Source organism: Terrapene carolina, unplaced genomic scaffold, assembly GCF_002925995.2.
Source record: "Terrapene carolina triunguis isolate 2854851 unplaced genomic scaffold, T_m_triunguis-2.0 Scaffold96, whole genome shotgun sequence".
NCBI lineage: Eukaryota > Metazoa > Chordata > Testudines > Emydidae > Terrapene > Terrapene triunguis.
The window spans coordinates 5,604,158-5,626,090 of NW_020664447.1; the positions used below are offsets into that span (position 1 = coordinate 5,604,158).

Below are 21,933 nucleotides of genomic sequence, written 5' to 3' on the forward strand. Positions count from 1 at the left end.
TTTGTTGAGGGTTTGATTGTTGAGATTAGCTCACATCCTGATCTTAATGCTCATTTTCCTGTTTGCTTTGTAGTGGAAAAACCTATTTGAATTCATTTAAACAATGTCCAAGAACATTTGCACGTTCTACTATATTTTACATAACTATCATACTAGTCTGTTATGGCACTTGCTGATTAATGTTTCTATCACTGTTGTCATTGCAGAGCTAGTCTCTCACTGCATGGAGAGCAGTGAGCCAGATGCTTCTGTTCTATGTGGCCTCTTTGTTTCACAGTGCTGGCATAATCTGTAAAACCATTTGTGGTCACTGCAGCTCCATTAAAATCAGCTCTTTAGCTGTTCTAATAAACCCCAGGGGGGAACTGCCATGCACAGAGGAAAACTAGGATTAGAGGAATGCCAAGTGGTATTTTTTAAACCATCTTTGCACCTGTCCCTTTGATTCATGCTCTGTGTGTTTTGGCTGCATCTGAGAAATCAGGCCTCACATTTCTTAGATGTATTTCATACGATGAACAAAGAAGATCTTTTGTTATTTGAGTCCTGATCGTCACCCCAATATCCATGTGTGCAGAGGACTCTGACCCCAACTCAGTGTACCATTCTCCCTTACCTGGATCCTGTGGGGACTCTCCAGAATCTGTTCATAGAGAAGGCTGGACTGAGCTGAGGAGGATGGGCCTTGTCCCAGTCCCCACCTCCACCAGAAAGGTGACACAGCCTGTCCCACCCCGTCAGTAGAGGTCGGTGCTTTTGCAGAGATGGAGAACGTAGGACATAGGTCACCTTTGGCTGCAAAATGCTTTATTTTAATGTTGCTCTTTGTTCTTAATTATGTATTCCTAGCCTCTAGGCCTGATGGCTAAAATATACTACAGGCAGGTACCAGGTACTCTGTAATAACACATTTGCAGAATTCAGCTTTTTGCCAAACTGCTGCAGCTCCGTGTTTGACATTTTGTTGTCTCTGCCCCTGCCTCTATTCCCCCAGTGCCAAGCTACAGCTGCCATTTTCTGTGCTGCTTTCACCACAATGGGGAGCGTATTACATAACTGGCACATTCGCCTGCCCTGCTCTCCATAAAAAGGGGGGCCCGGGCTACAAAGCAGGACATGAGAGCTTCTAGCTGTCAGGAGCATCCTGACCTGTCTTTAAGGTATGTACCAAAAGGGGGAAATGTGGCAGCCAGGGATGAGTCTGTGAGCATCACAGGTACCAGGTAGAATTTTATCCTGCCTGGGACGCAAAGTGCGTGATGTGGTGTTCCAAATGGGGCTGCAGATAGAGGGTCATGGCAGCTGGAGGCACCAAGCCAATGAGCTGCAGTCTCTGGCTTGGGCTCCATCCTGCCCAGGCTGTGAAGTGTACAGGTCTGGATTAAGTAAGGTTGCCACCTCAGGTAGAAAAAAAACAGGACAGCCCATCAAACTAGAGAGCAGGCAGGCAGTGTGTACTGAGCACTCAGATTTTCTGGGACAGTTACCCCAAAAAAGGGACCAATCCTGGGAAAACCTGAACCTGTGGCAACCCTAGGGTTAAGGCAATCTAGGGCTCTAGGTACAAGATGACACAGAGCCTTCTGTGGCTTTCCCCCTTACAGCCAGGGCCGGCTCCAGGCACCAGCTAAAGAAGCAGGTGCTTGGGGCGGCCAATACCAAGGGGCAGCACTCCGGCCGCTATTGGGGCGGCACGTCCGGGTCTTCGGCGGCAATTCGGCGGCGGGTCCCTCAGTCCCTCTCGGAGCGAAGGACCTGCCGCCAAATTGCCGCCGAAGAGTGGAACGGTGCGATCATGCTGCCGTGGCTTTTTTTTTTTGCTGCTTGGGGCGGCAGAAAACCTGGAACCGGCCCTGCTTACAGCCCTGGCCCTGCATCATATCCTCACTCCCCATACAATGTGCTGGTGTTAAGGCCCTGCCCTCCCTTACAAAGAGGCAGGGACAGTGGCAAGGAGTTCCCCCCAGTACTTAATCCAGGAGCCAAGCTGTATCTGCTTGGGTGAGTCAGGTTGGTTGCACTCTTTTGTTCCTGCCACATACATTGCCCTCTGCTGAGGTGATGTTGGTGGACTTCCCAGATCAGTAGGGTTTAGAGTTAACACCTCCTGGAGATGAATGGGGCATGCCACCTCTCTCAGATCTATTGCTTCAAACTCTGCAGATGCAAGCCAGTATTGCTCTATTAGTTACACTTGGGTCACACTGTCAATTTTCTTCACAACCATGAGGGCTAGAAACATAATGTTCTTAAAATGAAAGTGGAGAGTCTGACATACTCACGTGACCCCAGAAGTTGAGGGTGTGATACTGGGACTCAGGAATGTATTCTGAAAAAATTAACAAATTAACCTAATTAGCACACTCAGACTTGAGTGTTCCCTGCTGCAAAATAAAGAGTACCTGCCACAGAATTTGGTTCTGTTTCATGGGGGAGAGCTTGAGAGAGCTACAGAGCACTTGTCCCCATTAAAACCATGGAATAAGTCACCACCCACATTGGAATTAGGAATAAATGTAATTACATGTGGGTGAAATTCATGCTTGGGCTGAGAGCCAGCATTAAACCTATGTGCCACTTAAATTCCACTTAAGCCATTCAGGTTTAAGTGGTGCATAGCCCTTATGCTGGCAACCATACGTGGGTAGATTTCACCTATGTGTGAATAATGATAGTATTGCTTTAAAAGCTTAGATAAGCATCTAGACAGTTATATAAGCACATTTAGCTACAAAGTGAGTGAGCTCGGGAAGATGGTGAGCCTGCCCAGAGTCTCACATGACATGGGCCTGAACTTCCTAAGTGACTTTGACTCCCCAATGGCAGTTGTGTTCGCTCAGCACCTCACAGGATAAGGCCCTATGTGATGAACACAATTAAATCGTTCAGAAATGAAGAGGATATCCTGAATGGCAGCAGTGTTTTTAGGCATTACCACTCCCTTACCGAACTAAGCAAGTCATATCCCGTGGCTTTCAAAGAGATTTGTTCTCACGTCTTTTATTTTGACAGTTCCCATCTTGGCCAACCCACTGGGGATTGAACTAGGGGACGTCAAAAGCTGAAAGCATGCACTAAAACTGTAACAGACTAATCTTTTTTGGCTTAGGCACAGAGGGGAGACCCTTGACACTCATTAGTAGGTTACATTAGCTCATACTTTAAATGCTGCTCTATTTTCATTTTGTTAACAACCTGGATTACCAGAACTCATGTTATTTCCTTTCAGACAACATGGCACTAATTTGGGTACTGGTTATAGCAACTCTATGCTAAAATGGCTGCCATAGCAGAAGATATTTTGTGATATGTCTTTCAAACTAATCTGCCTACTGAAGGGCATTTTAAACATGTACAGCAAATGTTATCCAAAATGTTTGTTAATAGAGATATGTGGTACATTTGCTATTGTTACTGCAAATTCATGTTTAGATTATGCAACTTTTATGAAATTAACATAACACCAGCCGTGTGTTTCTGTCTCTTTTCCAAGTACAGTATAATATTGAGGCAATGTGTACTGTTTGGATTTTCCTGGGAGGTAGTTTTCATGAGAATAATAAATAAAACAGATGTAACAAATAAATATATCTACTGTACTTTATTTTCTTATTAAATGCTGTAAACTTCTCATGCCACTGTTTCTTTTGAAAATACATTGAAATAGATATCAGAGACCTTTATGATACAGATTGTGATACAGTTTTAAAGGTGTTTTTACTGTCAGTTATCTGAAGAATGATGCAGTCTTGAGTTTAATAAATAAAATTGTAAATTATGATACAGTGATATACCCAAGAAAATACTTCATTGTTGATTACATTATACTCAGTATAAATACCTTACTTATATTTATAGTAAATCTAAAAGTCCCCTTGTTTGGGAACTTACAGGCTAGGGGGCTGATTCATCAACCCTTACCTGAGTAATCCCCACTCATGCCAGCAGTCCTTTTGAACTCAATGGAACTACTTGCCTGAATACGAATTGTCTGAACGAGTAAGGTTTGCAGGATCAGGTATTAATTGTGGATGCTATTACATTAGCAGACAACCTCCAGGATAGAAAGAAACATACATTTTATTTTAGATGTGTTCTGAATTTTATGCAAACAATTATACACTGTATCTCAATCAACAAGGCATTCTTAGACTTAGTTACTTCTTGTTAAAATGGAAAATGTTGAGTTGTGAGATGGTTGTTTTATTTTATTTTTAATATTAATATGAATAAGATACCATGTTTCTGCAAAAGAACATTTTATACCAAAGAGGAAGTGTAATTAATAGTCATAGAATGCTGACTGTACAAACATTTGAACTAAGAAATATGCATTCACCTTGCCAGTATTTACAGTAATATAATACCCTAGCTCTTATAAAGTGTTTTTTCATCAGTAGCTCTCAAAGCACTTTACAAAGATAGGTAGGTATCATTATCCCCTTTTTAAGATGGGGAAACAAACAATTTATAAATGTTTTGCTAATTCTGCATTCTTCATTTTAAATCTGTAAAACTTGCTGTTATATTTATCCTTTCAAACTTCTGCTTCCACACATTTTACTGTGGCCTCTGGCTTGGTTTGAGGCTCTTCTGCTTTTTTCCCATTATTCTTTGATTCCTTCTCAGGAGCATTGTCAATTGACTTAGCGTCTTTGATGACTTTGGCTTCAATCCTTTCTTTTTGGGGCTTCTTGTTTGAAAATGGGCAGGTTCTCTTGTACCTTTAAATAGAAATATTAAAGTAAATTAGAACAGAAACACTACCAGGTAGCACACATATTATGAGCGCTGAATAATCACAGAATAGATTAAATACAAAGTATCTAGAATTATCAACTGATCCTGCAGGTCATACTCAAGCAAAACTCCCACTAAAGCCATGGGAATGCTGAATTAGTCCCCCTCCAGTGGTCACATGGTTTTTAGACTTAGTTCTTAAATATTTTTAAATCAGACAACATATATCAGAAGTAGCAGTACATAATGATGAAACTAGATGGAATGCAATTTCAGACATATGCAGCTTTTAGATTGGATTTAACAATCCATTGCCTTGAATGTCTGTCTGCATCAATATATAAGCTTTACAAATGTTAATCTTTCTGAACACAACCATAATTCAAGAATAAGAATTCTTCTATCAGGACTGGGATAGTAGAAAGGTACAAGAAGAAAAATATACTAACACTACAGCAGATACTTAAATGTAGACAGATGAGCTGACATGCAGAAATCACACACCTGGCACATGATTACTTGATTAAGCTCCTTCCTATGACAGGCATTCAGCTACAACAATAATAAAGTTTATCTGCAGAGCTACAGATACTCACATTTCACTCTTCTTTTTCATATGTTTTAATTTAATTTGTACTATATATAAATATGAATATTCATCAGCCGTAATCTAAGATTAAATACATTATGAAAGAAAGAGCTTACTTTCTGATATAGCAGACTGCAAGAACAGCTGATGCCATAAAGAAGATGAGTGCCAGTACCAGGAGTGCAATGGGTACACCTAAAGATAAAATGATATAGATAACTGATGTGTTTATCTTGATTTTTTTTAAAATAGTGTTAGTTCTTAAATCAGCCTTTCTGAAAATTGATGTGCCTAAGGTCAGATTCTGCTAAAGGCAGCCTTGAGTAAGTGGGTCCAGTCCCCATGGAAATATCTAGTTCAAATTCACAATGACCTAAGCAGTGGCATCAATTACACTCATTTTGCACACCAGCTGAGTGCAAGTTACACTATTTTGCCATTTACACCCAGTACTTCTTCCATTAAAGTCAATGGTAGTTTTGCCATTGAGTTAAAGGGGAACCACTTCAGGCTTGTTTTGATATTTAGACTATCGTTTTTGTCACTGTTGAATTTGAATTATAATCTCAGAATAATCTTTACTGCCTACTAAAGCAGGGGAATTTAGAGAAATACATCACTACAATGATTTTGTTCAGATATATGGCATGTTCTCTTGTTCTTTAGGAAGACATGCTATGTAAATTGTATGTGATTGCATTCAAAATATATATAGTCAAAGGAAAGCTTTTTAAAAAACACTTCAGTTAAGGATTGTCATCAGGATTATTAAACAGGAAACAAGGGATGAGCTGATGTTCTTTCCAGGCAGATAATGAATGCTGGATGAAAATTTCAGAGTCATTACCCTGGAAACATATTTATTGTAAAACCGAAGGGCCAGGGTTTGCCAAAGATTTGTACCCAGACTGCTCTGTTAGCTATATAATCTACACAGTTGCATACATGCATATATTATTCTACACCATATTTTCCAAGTAGTACAGTAAAAGTTGAGGATCAGAAAGATATAGTGATTATTGGCATGTAAGAAAATGACACAGTTTTGCTTTTTTTGTTTGACACTAGGTTTTGTGTGGGTGTTTGATAGCTCTATCCTGGCAGGTGTGAGAACCAATTAGGTTTTTCACTTGCACCAAGCATGTAGCGTATGTTGGCAAAATTCCCATTGACTTCCTCAGAAGTAGGAACAGAATTTATGTGGTAAAATTCCACTGATTCCTATTAAAAAGCTAAGTAATTTTACATTTAATCCTCCACAAATATACTAATTAATTTTCAAAAGAAAAGGAGTTTCCTTTGTGTTACTAGTTTTGGGTTCGCAAATCCTTATATTCTTATTCTGCCCTCATACACTCATGTGTAACAATCCTTGATTTTGGTTCTAGCTGTGCACACTAACCCACTATAAAACACTATTTAATAACTAGGGTACATATAAAAAAGACATATAGCCTTTACCTCCAAATACAACACTATCATTTGTAAAGGCAGCTTGGTTTCCATTAGGCACTGCCATCTCCTCTTCACTTTCCAAAATAGGCTGTACTGTTGGTAAAATGGTTTCCGTTACACATTTTATGCGAAAGGTCTTCCGAGGTATTTGGGGTTTTGGTGACTCAGTAGCAGTAGGCATCTCTGTGATGCCCTGAGATGAAGCTGTTGAAGATGAGTTTACTTCTGGATCTGTTGCAGATAACAGGGTTGTACCTGTTTCTGGTATGCATGAATCAATCCAAATATCTGCAAAGGGGGAAAGGCAGTGTAATGAGTTGCACGGGGCGCTATTGCAACATTTTGCACATACCTGAGGCAAACCACACATTAATCTATGGTGGATATTTTCAGAAGTTTTTCTGAGGGTATGCAGTGTGGTAATGAGATGACCACTACTCATACCTATTGATACTAGAGTGACAAGGTGGGTGAGTAATATCTTTTATTGGACCAATTTCTGTTGGTGAGAGAGAGGAGCTTTCAAAGCTTACACGGAGCTCTTCTTCAGGTCTCTGTAAGCTTGAAAGCTTCTCTCTCTCACCAATAGAAGTTGGTCCCATAAAAGATGTTGTCTTGTCTCTCTAATATCTTGGGACCAACACAACTAAAACAACTCTGGATACAACTATTGATACTGTTTATTACTATGTATTTATTCACAGAGGCTTAGATTTAGCATGTCTAACTTTAAGTATAAGAGTAGTTCCAGATTACTCACCTGCTTAAAGTTAGGCACATGCTTAAGTACCTTTCTTAACAGGGAACAAAGCCCACAAGTGTGACAAAACTCCTTTTACAATGGCATACAAAAGACAAGATCCTTGCCAGAAAGAGCTTACAATATAATTTCCTGTGTTACACATGACAAGGAAACAAAACAAAATGGAGGGAAGAACTGAGTAAGAACACAGGTTACATTGTCATGTGGTTACCCAGCATTTTGAGGTTCATTTACATCATTACAGGTGGTGCTATGAGCCCTGCCTTATTATCATGGTTATCCAACACTTCCCAGTATAAACCCCTGGTTTCACCTGCTTATAACTTTGTCAAACGGTAACCATTTGAACTGAAATTTTACATGCCTGGTGTCGACCTCAGACTGATATTTTTTTCCAGCCAAAGAAGTTTAGCGCTTTCCAAGAACAAGATTAGGGGAAAATATGTTATTTTGTCCATGTCAAAACATTCAGGCAACCTTTTCTTTGAGAAGTTTTAATGCCCACATGCTTTGGAGCAGGGACTTGAAGTTTGGCAGTGGGGTTATATTTGTGTCAGGAATGTGTCTTTTTCTGTCCCCAAGAAAATACATGCAAATTTGGCCAAGCTATAAACCTTTGAAAATCTGCAGTTCGCACATTATCCTAATAGGGTTGCCAGGTGTCCAGTTTTTGACCAAAATGCCCAGTCAAAAAGGGACCCTAGTGGCTCTGGTCAGCACTGCTGACCAGTCTGTTAAAAGTCCAGTCGGCAGCGCAGCAGGGCTAAGGCAGGCTCCCTATCTGCCCTGGTTCCGTGTGGCTCCTGGAAGCAGCGGCATGTCTCCCCTCCGGCTACTATGTGTAGGGGCTGCCAGGAGGCTCCACATGCTGTCCCCGCCTCAAGTGCCGGTTCTGCAGCTCCCATTGGCTGGGAACCATGGCCAATGGGAGCTGTGGGGGTGGCGCCTGTGGACTGGGCAGTGTGCAGAGCCACCTGGCCACACCTCTGCGTAGGACCGGAGATGGAACATGCCGCTGCTTCCGGGAGCTGCTTGAGATAAGTGCCACCCAGAGTCTGCACCCCCCCCCCGCACCCCAACTCCTGCCCCAGCCCTGATCCCCCTCCCACCCTCCGAACCCCTCAATCCCAGCCCAGAGCCCCCTCCTGCACCCAGAACTCCTCATGCCCAGCCCCACCCTAGAGCCTGCACCCCCACCGGAGCCCTCACCCCCCCTTGCACCCCAACTCCCTGCACTAGCCTGGAGCCCCCTCCTTCACTCCAAACCCCTCATCCCCAGCCCCACACCAGAGCCTGCACCCCCAGCCAGAGCCCTCACCCCCCTGCACCCCAAGCCCTGCCCCAATTCCCTTCCTGCCCTACGAACCCCTCAGTCCCAGCCCAAAGCCCTCTCCTGCACCCCAAATCCCTCATCCCTGGCACCACCCCAGAGCCCGCACCCTCAGCAGGAGCCCTCACCCCCTCCCACATCCCAACCCACTGCCCCAGTCTGGAGCCCCCTCCCGCACCCTGAACACCTCATTTCTGGCCACACCCCGCAGCTCTCACCCCCTCCAGCACCCCAACCCCCTGAGCCAACCCAGTGAAAATGAGCGAGTGAGTGAGGGTGGGGAGAGTGAGTGACAGAGGGAGGGGGGATGGAATGAACGGGGGCGGGGCCTCGGAGAAGGGGCAGTGCCTCGGAGGAGGGGTGGGGAAGGGTGGGGCAAGGGTGTTCAGTTTTGTGCGAGTAGAAAGTTGGCAACCCTGTATCCTAATGAGGGTTATATAAGCACCTTATCTTCAGGGACAGCCAGTAACTTAGACAAATTGCATAAATGATGCCTGTAAAAAACTGCACCTTTAAAATTATAAGTGGAAAACTGGAATTCTGGGTAAGGCTGGAGTGAAAATGTGACTAATGAGGAATTGGTCATTGGTTCTTGCTGGTACTCTTACATAATCTGAAAACTATAAAGTTATCACTATATTAACCAGCTGAATAGGTTATAGAAATAATGGACGGAAATGACTTATGTACAGTTCTTAACATGAGTCCCAGGTGGGAAGTCTGATGACGCATTTTCATTCACAAAGTAAGAGGATAGATGACATAGAGTTGTACTTTTTTCATTATGGCCTTTAAGTGACTCTACACACTGCAGCTGGAAGGTCAAACTGCAGCGAAATGAGCTCTTGCCAAATACTTTTGTTATAAGAGCTCTAGCAAGTGGCATTTTGGCCATTAAGATAAATGGTGATTCTTCATTCCCTAAGTTAAATAAAAATTGCTTCCTAATAGCATTTAACAGGCTAAATTTGCTCTACTAAATAATATGACAACAATGTAAAATAGTGACAATTCTCTGTATTTAAACCTGCAAAAGTAAGGAATTCAGGGTTAAGACTGCCACTTTGTCTTTACCCAGCTCATCTTATAGGTGTAGTACAATCCAAAATACTACACAGATAAAAAAAAGCGCCACATTTTAAAAGAACAGTTCAAGCATACACAGACATGATACAGCACATACAAAATCAGCGATATTAAAAAAGGGTAGCTGTTTAAACAAGACACAGTTTTAGCTAACCTACCACATAGGTTCGTAAACCCACACATGAGAGTTTTGAACTGTAGAGAAGGATCAAGTTTACCCCAATCACATCTTTTTTAATTGGACTGTTTAAATGGCTAATCCATTTTGGACACTGTTGTTCCTATGGATATATCCAAGGAGTACCTCCATCCTGGATTTTTCTCACATCACTCCCACTCCAACAAGGCTACTCATGAAGGTCATTAACAAATTCCTTCTGGCCATGTCTAATAGCCTTCTCCCTAACGGCCTCATCCTCAGTCTTTCTGCCACCTCTGACATGAATGATCTCTCAGTCCATTGTAATAGCCTCTCCTTCCTAGGTTGCCATGACTTGCTACTCTCCTGGCTTTCCCCTTGCTTTCCAGCCACTCTTTCAGCATCTCTTTCACATGTTTAGCCACTTTCCTCCACTGAAACCCTTCAGAGTTCCATACATAGTCCTCTGGTCTTCTCTTCTTACACATTGTGAAGGATGTGGGGCTGGTCTGTAATAATTTATGAATACTGTATATGATCTGGTTACCGTGGTAGTTACTGTATAATTATATTGGGTTATTGGAATATCTACTGCATGAATGTATTGATTTAATGTAATAGCAGGGCTGTTCAGACACTAGCAGGAAGGGAACACAATATCTTTAGGTAAGAAACCTCTCGGTAAACATGGTGGATGTCATTAAGAAACAATGCTAAGGTATTATGTTGCAAAGATGCTACATTATTTGCTCCAGCACAAAGTTACACTCTGTTTTGCCCAGGCTGGGAATGGACCGATCCAAAGGACTTGAAATGGTTAAAAAGTGAGTTGTTGGGAGAGGGGGAGTCAGTTGTCAAGGGCTGTTCCTGAGGAACAGGGTGACATAGACACTGGCCCAGCTGAGGAGGTATGAAGCAGTAGAGCCTTCCAAAGATTCCAGGGGGATGGTAAGCCTTCCATAAGAGAGCTAGGCATACAGACTGTTTATTGTGTTAAAATCCTTTTTCTCTTCTGCTTTGCTGTGTTTCTATTATTAAGATTAAACATTATTTTGTTTTAAGATAGTTGGCTAGTCACTGTATTCAGTGCCGGCCACAAGCTCCCAAAGGGAAGAATTGCTGGGGCCAAACCAAGGAACGCTAGCCCAGGGCCTGGTCTATGGAGGGAAGAATTGTGGGATTCCACCTCAGAACAGGTAAGGACGTCAGGCCTAACACTTGAAGTGTGATCTCAGAAAGACCAAGGAAGGGGGTTAGAGGTGCAGGTAGACCTGTAACCATGACACTCATATTCTCTCATAACTTCAATGACCATTTCTACAATGATGGCACCCCCATTTCTCGCTCTACTCCTGAACTCCCTTCTTTTGTCCAGTCTCAACATGTCTATCTCATTCGACTTCTCTTGCTGGATGCACTGTCACCATCTCATGGTCAACAAGTCAGAACAAACCTTATTTCTTTCCTCCTTATCCTTCTCTTTTACCTACCTTCTCTACTACTGTTGACAATATTATCATTCTTTCTATTACTTAAACCAACAATCCCTAGGCCCTGTTTAACTCCACTCCCTCTTTCTCTCCTAAGACTCAGGCTCTAGCTAATGCTGATGTCTTTTTCACTATAATAACTCCAAAATCATGGGCGGCACGGGTATCGAAGGCTGGGGAAGGCTGAGCCTCCCCAAACAATCTTGCATGGCCCCACCCATGCTCTGCCCTCAGGCTCCTTCCTGCTTCCTGGTGCTGTGCTGAGGGGGGCTCTTTCCCCCACCCTCCCCATGGCCTGAGGCTGGGGTTGGGGCTAATGGGGGCTGGCCTGTGCTCCGGGATTGGGGGGGACTGCGCCACCCAACCACCCGGCGCTCCAGGGCTGGGGAAGGGGGGTCGTACCACCTACCCACCCACTCGGCGTTCCGGGGCTGGGGAAGGGGGGCTGCACCGCCCACCTGGCACACGGGGGGGGGCACGCCACTCGCCCAACTGCCCGGCACTCAAGGGTGGGGGGGGGGGTCCCAGGACTGGGGAAGGTGATGGTGGCCGGGGGAGGGGGGGAGGGCTTTGGGCTCCAGCAGGAGTGGTGGGGCCTCGGGCAGAAGGAACAGGCCGGGCCAGGGGCTAGCCTCCCTGAGCCTGGGGTTCACCCACCGCCCATCTCCAAAATCCATCGTTCCTTCTCCCCACAGCTACCTAGATATTACTCCATTTCCTAGTTGCTCTCCACTCTTCCATCTCTCTCATTCCAGGCCATTAAAAATGCTTCCATCAAAATCACTTGCCTTTATTGCTGTTTTTTCCACATTCCACCATTTCTTGGATCTAAAAAAGTTCAAACTTCTTCAATTTACATTCTAGGCTCTCCAAAATTTATCTCTGCCCTCTGTCCTATCTTCAGTGGACACACAGAGCAATCAATCACTGTTTTCTTTATAACAGCCTTTAATATATTTGAAGACTTATCAGTTCCCCTCTCATCTTTTCCTTTAGCTTGGGTAGAGTCACTAATGTGACAATCTAATTTCTCCCCTTGTTACAGGACTGTCTGAAGTAAAATACAAGGCTGTATAGATGGGGATTCTGGGAATATGTGACAATGGTGGCTTTGGAGTTTACTACCTAGTATGGACTTTAGCCAGAATAAATGTATTTTAATTTAGGTATTTTTAGATTTAATTTAGTTTGTTGGGTCATTTTTTATTTTTGCAGTAAAATAATATATATCATGAAACTACATTGTTGTTACTGAAGGAGTATAAACTAGCTATGCGTTTGCATGTGTTTGAAACATTTTCACTAGCATAAGCATGACTGAGCATACCTAAGGGCTTCACATAGCTGACTCCACATAACTGAATATAGTGAAGAAAGCCTTATTCAAGAACTTTAATTACAGCATCATTTTATTAATTTAGGTGAACTAAATGGAACTTCTGTCCATCTAGCATCCTGCATTTAGCAACAGCTCTTTTTTTTCCCTAGAGGGGAAAGATACAATCCGCCATCTAAGATTAGAAAAAAAGCACTAACAATTTTTCTATGAAGATTTGAAATAATAAAACTAAATGTAAAGACTCTAGGTCTCATGCCTACTTACCTGAAGAATTGAAGCAGAAACCATGATATCTGCGGGAGAGAGAGGCTTTCCAATCTGCTACTCCAGTTTTGTTCTGACCACATTTTGGATTTGGGATAACCCGAGAAATGACAAGCCATTTATCTGCCACCCATCCAAAGCTAGAATAAAAAGTATCAATCCCTTTAATGTTGGATGCATTCACAAGCATATTGTTGTATGTAAGGAAATGGAGCTGCTAAAAGCTGCTAGTAACTTACAGACTTCACGTACCTGCATGTTTCAAAGCCATGATTCCAGGCCTTCTCAACCTGGGTTTTGCTTGCCAGCTGTAACCCCAGCTGTCTACATGCACTTTCTGCTTCTGAGAAATTCAGTTTGTTTGGATGAGAAATTAGGGTTATGCCTGCAGTCCTGCACTCCTTAATGGTGAGATCTGTAAATTAAACATAAATATTACCTTAGAATTTATTCTTTTATTTTAAGTAAGTGCCTGTGTGTGTAGTGGTGCATATTGTTGTTCACTTTTTAAGTTTTATGGGTATTAGGTCATTAGAGGAGTTACCTTCCAGTGGGAGAGTTAATTTAATCTTTTATAAGAAAATAATCTGTTTTGTTCACCCCAACAGTCTAATAGTTCAGAAGGTAAGGAGGACTCGTCACCATGGCTAGACTATGACAATGTATATTTAAAAAAATTAATTATAGATGGCAACTTTGAGCCTGTACATGGGGGCAGCCATCTTGCTAAAGAGGATGTCGTTTGTGACACATGTGCGTGACAGCCCCATGGGTGGGCTGGAAACCAGTTTTCCCACCTGATTAATAATGTCTTAAAATAATAAAAGTAGTGCTTATGATAAAACACTAATGACCTCAGCATAGTGAGCTTCACACAGTGACAGGGTTACAAGGCCTGCCATGGATAGCAAACATGGTTGGAAGCATGTGGAGTTTACTCACAAAAAGATGCCCATTAGAGGAATTTTGTAATTGTTAATTACGTCACCTCCACTCTGCTGAGCTGTAACTTTTTAGGCCATTGGGGAAACTCAGATACCTTTGATATCATTTTAAAAGAATGTAACAAGGTTCAAGCATGGGCCAAATTAAGTTACTTACTATCTTTCACCAGAGGTGCTGGAACAATGTGTATAGTGGGGGTGCTGAGAGCAACGGAACCAGTCTGTAAACCCCAGATAGAACGAAAACCATTTTCAAGCCACGGGGTGCTGCAGCATGCCCCCCTCCCCCTGCACCTCTAGTTCCAGCACCTACGTCTTTTACACACGTTGGGCTAGAACCCCAGTTGTGCTAGGGCAGTGCTTGGTACAGATGAGGGCATGGCACAGCTGCTTGGCACAGCTTTACCCCACTTTTTTGTGCTCCTCCTGGGGCCAGCTAGCTGCTTCAAATTTCACCATGTTGCAACAGCCCCCAATGGGCAGACAACAATTGCTGGAGCACAGTGGCATTTTGGCCACACCCACTACATCAAGAACTGGGAATGGGTGGGCTAAGGCTGGTTATATCAGCCCTACACTACATGGGGATTCTCCTGTGCTGGCTTTAGAGCCCAAAGCAACTTTAAGGGGACAGAGAGGGACAGAGGGCAGGATTTGGCTCTTTAGCTCCATGTACATTCCACCAGGGCCATAAGAAACATAAAGCTGCATTTTTTATGTATAGTAGCAGACAAGCTAAACGAACAAGGAACAACACACTGTAGAACAAACAAGGAACATTGTAGAGACCAAACAGAATGAATATACAGTGGCAACAAAAACCCAATAAATAATCCAATAACTGCTTCTCAGATATCCCCTTCAGACTGTACTAGCCACCACCATGCATACATTTATGGTGGGAAGGTGTGCCTGCGTACCATAGTGCTCAGCTCAGACAAGGAGAGTGGTCTGATTGTGAAGAGAATGTAAATTTACCTTATAATGTCCTCTTGGTGGCCAATATATCCTCCATTTGGTCCGACTCCTCCTACTTCAGTCAGCGCCTCCAGACTTAACCCACACTATTCTAGACTGTTCTGTCTCCCCTTTTTCCTCCCAGTCAGACCCAGTCATCTTCTGCTGGGCCTCTCCATGTCCCAGCTGCAGCAATGCAGATCCCACTCTCCTCTCTGCTTCTTAGGCCTAATCCATCCTCTCCTTTCCTGTCTCCAGGGCCTGCTCCACACTTTCCCTCCTTTCATACCATTAACACGTGATCCTTTCCCACACTTTCTACATTCAGACACAGTCTCTCCTGTCCTTACCCTCTCTGTCCCCAATCCAGGGATTTGCTCAGCATCTGTTAAAATTTGGCTGAGTAGACTTTTTAATGTATAATGATGATGAAAGAAGTTTCTTAATGACCAGTCATATTAATTACCAGCCTTAATTTTCCAATCCTCAGAAGGACTTTGAGAAATACAATGCAGCTTTTCAAATTGAATTGAGCTACTGACTGAATGGAACTTCCTGACACTTGACAAGTTGGCTGGATACCTGTAAATGCCTGACTGATGCATAATATACTCAACAAAAGAAATATTTTCATATGAGAAAAGCAGTCAACTAGATGTTCGATGAATGGGAAGAAGGAAGATTCAGTATCAGAAAATGAGGGCTCAGTTGGAGGAAGGAAAAGAAAATAGAGTGAATTGCAGATAGAGTGCAATTTTTTAACCTGAAAAATACAAAAGAAGATCAAATGGAATGTGTACCGGAAATTAACATTTTTGAAACAACATGGAGAAGTAAAAAGCACCTTCTCGGACAGTTATCAGCTTTATTGTGAACAATAACTAGTTTTACAAGGTAAGAAAAAGATTAGAAGCAAACAGCAACCACACAATCATCCTACCCTTTTCATGACTTCCTAAATCATCTGAGTCCTGTGATGAAGCAAACTGAATTTGTGTTGGCTACACAAGCTGCTCTTAGCTAGCCTCTGAGCTCTTCTGTACTTGGCTGGTCTAAGAGCAAAAGGATATCTTCATCTTGAAACATATGTTGCACATTTGCAGGAGAAATCTACTTCATTAGAAGAACAGTGGAACTGATTGATTAGGAGAAATAAAATCTGAGAATAAGACAAAGATGGTGGGTGCAGAATAGAATAAAGGGACTTGAGCTGTTGTAAAGTGAGGGAGATGCTTCTGCTTTAATGTGATCTAGTCTCTTTGCTGTTTCGGGAAACTGCTGCTGACGTCTCTGTGTTTTTCCCCAGATACTCAGTTCATATTGCGATGTCCTGTCCATGAAGTGCTGGGTGGGTTCCTCTGTCTGCTGGGAGCAGAGAGGGACATTCTTAGGCTGCCATGGTGAGAAGGATCTTTGCCTGCTGGGATTTTTAAGGGAGGCTAAGACTGTTAGGTACACAAATCCCATTGAATTTCAACAGGAGTTGGGCATCTAATTTCTTTAGCTGCCTTTGAAAATCCCATAATTTGTTGTGTAGGAGCCTTCAGTAGATAAGAAAAATAAATCAGTTTGACATTGAAATCTGGTTGTTTACACAGGTAGAAAGAAAATTTCCTCTTTGCAAAGTGTGACTAAATTCACTTATAGAGACTGATGAGCTCATCCCTGCCGTGTTGCAGGAACCTGCATGCTAATAGCTATTGAGGACATAAACGAGAAGGTCATTTTAGGCTGATTTTGAAGATGGGGGCTGAATCAGAGGATGTCTGAGTTTCATTTGACACATGGCAGAAAGAAGTGAAAACGTCTGCTGGTGTTCTGAACCAGCAATTCTGTTTTCTTCTGGTGCAAAACTGGGATCCTTCCTCTATCTACGGTATGAAAAAGCCTGTAATTGATTTATCAACATCATCACACTGTGTAGTGTGACCTTCTCACAGTTTGTCGGTCTCCCAACAGTCTCCCCCAATCACTATCTAAATATAAGGGAGTTGATTGCTGACAATTGCGTATGTATAGTCATTTGCTTGTATGTGATATTCCCAACTTCTGCTTCCATCATTTTGTCTTTTAAATTTTGAGCCCACTGGAGCCAGGATTGGCTTATTTGTGGTGCACATTCCCACTACCCCAGGGGTTCTCAGACTTTATTGCCCCGCAACCCTCTTCTGACACCAAAATTACTACATGACCTCAGAAGGGGAGGCTGATGCCTGAGCCCACCTGAGTCCCACTGCCCTAGGTGGGGGGGGGCAAAGCCCAAGCCCCACCACTCTGGGTGGGGGGGGGCAAAGCTGAAGCCCACGGGCAGGGGCTGTAACCTGAGCCCCGCTGCTAAGGGCTGAAGCCCTCAGGCTTTGGCTCTGGCTTTGGCCCTGGGCAGTGGGGCTCGGGCGTCAGCCCTGGGCCCCAGCCAGTCTAAGTCAGCCCTGGTGACCCCATTAAAATGGGGTTGCGACCCACTTTGGGGTCCTGACCCACAGTTTGAGAACCCCTGAACTATACAATCCACCAACAACTAATCAGTAATCTCTTTGCCAGTTTTCTTGGAGCAGTTACTCTCCTCCTCCTTGAACTTCCCTCTCTCCTCTAATGGTAGATGTGCCAAGGCAGGGCATCAGGTCATATTGTGGAGGGGATATGCCCTCCTGATCACTGTGTTGTACTTGTTTGATAGCTGAAGAGCAGACTTCAGCTTTCATGGCTTGCAAACCAAGTCCCCAAGTACTTTCTTAGAAGAAGCATTAATCACATAAAAATTAAACAAAAATATTTCATATGAAAATTATATGACTATTTGTTAATGGAATTATGGTGCAACCATTGCATTTGAGAGCTATTTAAGGCAGATGCTCCTTTATTAATTCCTGAAATACACTGTCGTCCAAAAAGGGAACTCCCAAGTGTTTGGGTTATTTTTTCTTCCAATAGTAACCAGAGGCAGACTTCATTACCCATAAGCTGTACTTCAAGAATCATGCCTATCTCCCTGAGAACTTTGTTGGAGCCTCATATTCACTGTTACGATATTTCAAAATCAAAACAAACAGTTTACATTTAAAATAACATTTTTCTAAGGCACCCAGTGACCAATTTCATGCATATTCTGTGATTAGATAACCACTCAAAAGCTTTTGCTGTGGTATCTTCCAAAAAATTTGACATCTGGTCAGATTTTCACTTGCTAATAAAAATATCATCAAAAATTAAACAAAAAGTCTTGTGACACATTTGGACATTATTAAAAATGATTCAAATAATTAAATTGGACATAAATATTCAGTGAAAGATATTCACAAGCAAGAATGTTACTGAAAAATATTCGCTTTTGCAATGATTTCTGAGAAATCTGTGGTTTCATATACTTACAAATTATAGATTAATTTAAAATATATACACATACAGAATTATATATATTCACAGATGTAATTATACACCTGCATATTTTATTTTCAAACACACTGATTTAGCAAATATCTTTTCTGGAATAAAGAGAGAAAGAAAACCAATTTACATCTACCTTGAACATATTTTTGGACATTGAGAAAAAGTTGCACACACTGAAAAATTGTAAGAAAACATACCTTTCACATTGAAAGAGCCTTGAGCTAGGAATTTCATAATCCAGATTGAGAACAAAACCAGGATAACTCCAGAATAAGTTCCCATTATCATTAACACCAATAACAAATGAAAAAACTCAGGATGGGTTGTTGCCTACGTTAAAGACAATGGTGTATTGCCAGTCCCCTTGCTATGGGCTTTGAGATGACTTTCTTGACAGCTACATAGATGCCACTGTACTGATTCACCAAAAGAATGTCAGCAAATATTTGTTGCTCAGCTAAAAAGGCATCTACTGGTCAAGGGCACTAGCTGGAAATACATGACGTCCCCAGAACATTTCACAGCTGGCTGGCTGGAAAATTCAGCTAATGCTGACTCAGAAAACATACAGCTGAGGAAGGGAGATAATGAAGTGTTAGTCTGTCAGTCTTAAACAGTTTGAAAAATATTTTTCTCTTGCTATTCCTTTTGTAACTGTTCCTGTTTAATTGGGCGTCAGCTCATCACTCATGTAGTGCATTCGTTTGTTAATCAACATGTCTAACCGTTAGTACCGAGTACTGGCAATCAGCATTCTTGGGTTACAGTCCCAGCTGTGCTATTGACTTTAGATGTGACTCTTGGGCAAGTCACTTAACCTCTCCATGCCTAACATTCCCAATGTATAAAATGGGTATAATAATGCAGAGGTTGATTGAGGCTTAGTTAAGTAAGACACAGAGTTGAGGATGGCCTATCTTGGGCGGGGAATAAGAGAAATTTCTCTGGGCATTTTCCCTGGATTGTTCCATCAAGGCTGGTGGGGGAAGTTAAACATGTTACTGAATGAGACTTTTGGCTCCCAAATGAAAACGCCCAATAAACCACCTGGCTCATGGAATGAAGGGGTCCTGCTGCCAAACCTTGGAGATCTTGAGAGAGTCACAGCAGACATAAGCCTTCTTGCAGGGCCTTCCTGTGCTGACTCTAGATCCCTGGCATGACCATGACATTTGTATGCCCCTTCATTCTTCAGTCACCATTCCAGAGGACATGCTTCCATGCTGAAGACGCTTGTTTAAAAAAAAAAAGTTAATTAAATTAGTGATTGAACTCCTAGAGGGAGAATTGTATGTCCCCTGCTCTGTTTTACCTGCATTCTGCCATATACTTCATGTTATAGCAGTTTCGAAGGATGACCCAGCACGTTGTTCATTTAAAGAACACTTTCACAGCAGATATGACAAAACGCAAAGAAGGTACCGATGTGAGATTTCTAAAGATAGCCACAGCATTCGACCCCAGGTTTAAGAATCTGAAGTGCCTTCCAGAATCTGAGAGGGACGAGGTGTTGAACTTGCTGTCAGAAGTCTTAAAAGACCAATACCCCGATGCAGAAACTACAGAACCCAAACCACCAAAAAAAGAAAATCAACCTTCTGCTGGTGGCATCTGACTCAGATGATAAAAAAGAATGTGCGACAGGCTGCATTGCTTTGGATTGTTATTGAGCAGAACCTGTCATCAGCATGGAAGCATGTCCTCTGGAATGGTGGTCAAAGCATGAAGGGGCATACGAATGTTTAGCATATCTGTTACATAAATACCTTGCAATGCCGGATGCAACAGTGCCATGCAAACGCCTGTTCTCACTTTCAGGTGACATTGTAAATAAGAAGCAGGCAGCATTATCTTCCATAAATGTAAACAAACTTGTTTGTCTTAGCGATAGGCTGAATAAGAAGTAGGACTGAGTGGACGTGTAGGCTCTAACGCAGGGGTCGGCAACATTTGGCACGCGGCTAGCCAGGGTAAGCACCTTGGCGGGCCGAGCCAGTTTATTTACCTGCTGTCGTGGCAGGTTCGGCCGATCGCAGCCCCCACTGGCCGCGGTTCGCCATCCCAGGCCAATGGGGGCGGCGGGAAGCCGCGGCCCAGCACATCCCTCACCCGCGCTGCTTCTCGCCACCCCCATTGGCCCAGGACGGCGAACCGCGGGCAGTGGGGGCCGCGATCGGCTGAACCTGCCACGTCAGCAGGTAAATAAACTGGCCCGGCCCGCCAGGGTAAGCATCCTGGCGAGCCGCGTGCCAAATGTTGCCGACCCCTGCTCTAACGTATACATTGTTCTGTTTTTGAGTGCAGTTATGTAAAAAAAATTCTACATTTGTAAGTTGCACATTCACAATAAAGAGATTGCACTACAGTACTTGTATGACGTGAATTGAAAAATACTATTTCTTTTGTTTATCATTTTTACAGTGCAAATATTTGTAATAAAAACTAATAATAGAAAGTGAGCACTGTACACTTTGTATTCTGTGTTGTAATTGAAATCAATGTATTTGAAAATGTAGAAAAACATCAAAAATATTTAAATAAACGGTATTCTATCATTAACTGTGCGATTAAAACTGCAATTAATCATGAATATTTTTTTATCTCATGATTAATTGCTATTACTTTTTTTAATCGTTGACAGCCCTAATAATTAGATTAGCCAAATTCTGTCCAGATTTGTTGGCGTCTATGAGAGTTTTGCCTGACCAAATAGTGAAATCAAAAGGGTTTTAAACAAAAACATTTGTTACTGAAGTATTAAGAACCTTTGTAACAGTATAGAGTGTTAAAATGTGTGATTTTTCACAGGCTTTTGGAACAGCTAAAATGGAAATTAGAGAGAAAGAAGCTGCTCTTAGGACAGGGAAGCAAAATTAGAGTTTGTTCTTCATTTTAACGTACCTGGTATTAGGATCAGTGTTATGACAGACATATGTTTATTAATGGACATTAAACAAATAATTTATTAGAATATGTGGTCAGGAAAATTGTCAGCATCTGGCGACAGATTTTTAGAAGTGCTGAAGTTTCACAATAATATTTAGAAATGCTGACAAGCATTGCTAATCTCAGAGAACTTGTGATTTTTGTGAGAGTGACTATCTGAACATTCATTGGACTGTGTCAGAAGACTCCAGACAGGGTTCTGTGGTGCTTGGTAAAGGGACCATGTGGGATGCACAAGGGTGAGGAGCAGTAGAGAGTCTCAATTCAATATGATCTGTTTACAAATGTCAGGACCTTGTTTCAGGGTGCCAACACCACCTGAGGGAGAGATCAGTGTTTCTAGAGTAACAAATGGCCAAATAAAAAAGTCCAAACCCTTTACCCAGCTTCTCTCGCTGTATCACAGTTCTCTTGTGGCTTTGTCAGTCTTCACCCTTCTCAGAGGTATAACAGCCCCTCACCCTGTCTCTCTCTCTGGGAGTCCAAGTTCAACTCTCACCTAAA

General features: G+C 42.5%; 1 protein-coding gene across 1 annotated transcript; it reads right to left on the reverse strand.

The window, feature by feature from the left end:
- Nucleotides 1-3,586: 3,586 nt before the first annotated feature.
- On the reverse strand, nt 3,587-19,080 carry LYVE1 (lymphatic vessel endothelial hyaluronan receptor 1). Its single transcript, XM_024196100.2, has 6 exons — nt 18,681-19,080; nt 13,448-13,610; nt 13,196-13,335; nt 6,791-7,072; nt 5,446-5,524; nt 3,587-4,724 (listed from the first exon to the last, which is right to left on the reverse strand). The coding sequence occupies exons 1-6, from the start codon at nt 18,769-18,771 to the stop codon at nt 4,538-4,540; spliced, it is 942 nt and encodes a 313-aa protein (XP_024051868.1). The 5' UTR covers nt 18,772-19,080; the 3' UTR covers nt 3,587-4,537.
- Between the last annotated feature and the right edge of the window lie 2,853 nt (nt 19,081-21,933).

What these genes read in the sequence shown, in the direction of transcription:
- LYVE1 (XM_024196100.2), bottom strand. Translation starts at nt 18,771, where the DNA reads ATGATAATGGGAACTTATTCTGGAGTTATCCTGGTTTTGTTCTCAATC. An exon ending in CATGGCTTTGAAACATGCAG is followed by an intron (nt 13,336 to 13,447) that starts GTACGTGAAGTC and finishes TTTTTATTCTAG; the next exon opens with CTTTGGATGGGTGGCAGATA. An exon ending in TTTCTGCTTCAATTCTTCAG is followed by an intron (nt 7,073 to 13,195) that starts GTAAGTAGGCAT and finishes CCCCCTTTGCAG; the next exon opens with ATATTTGGATTGATTCATGC.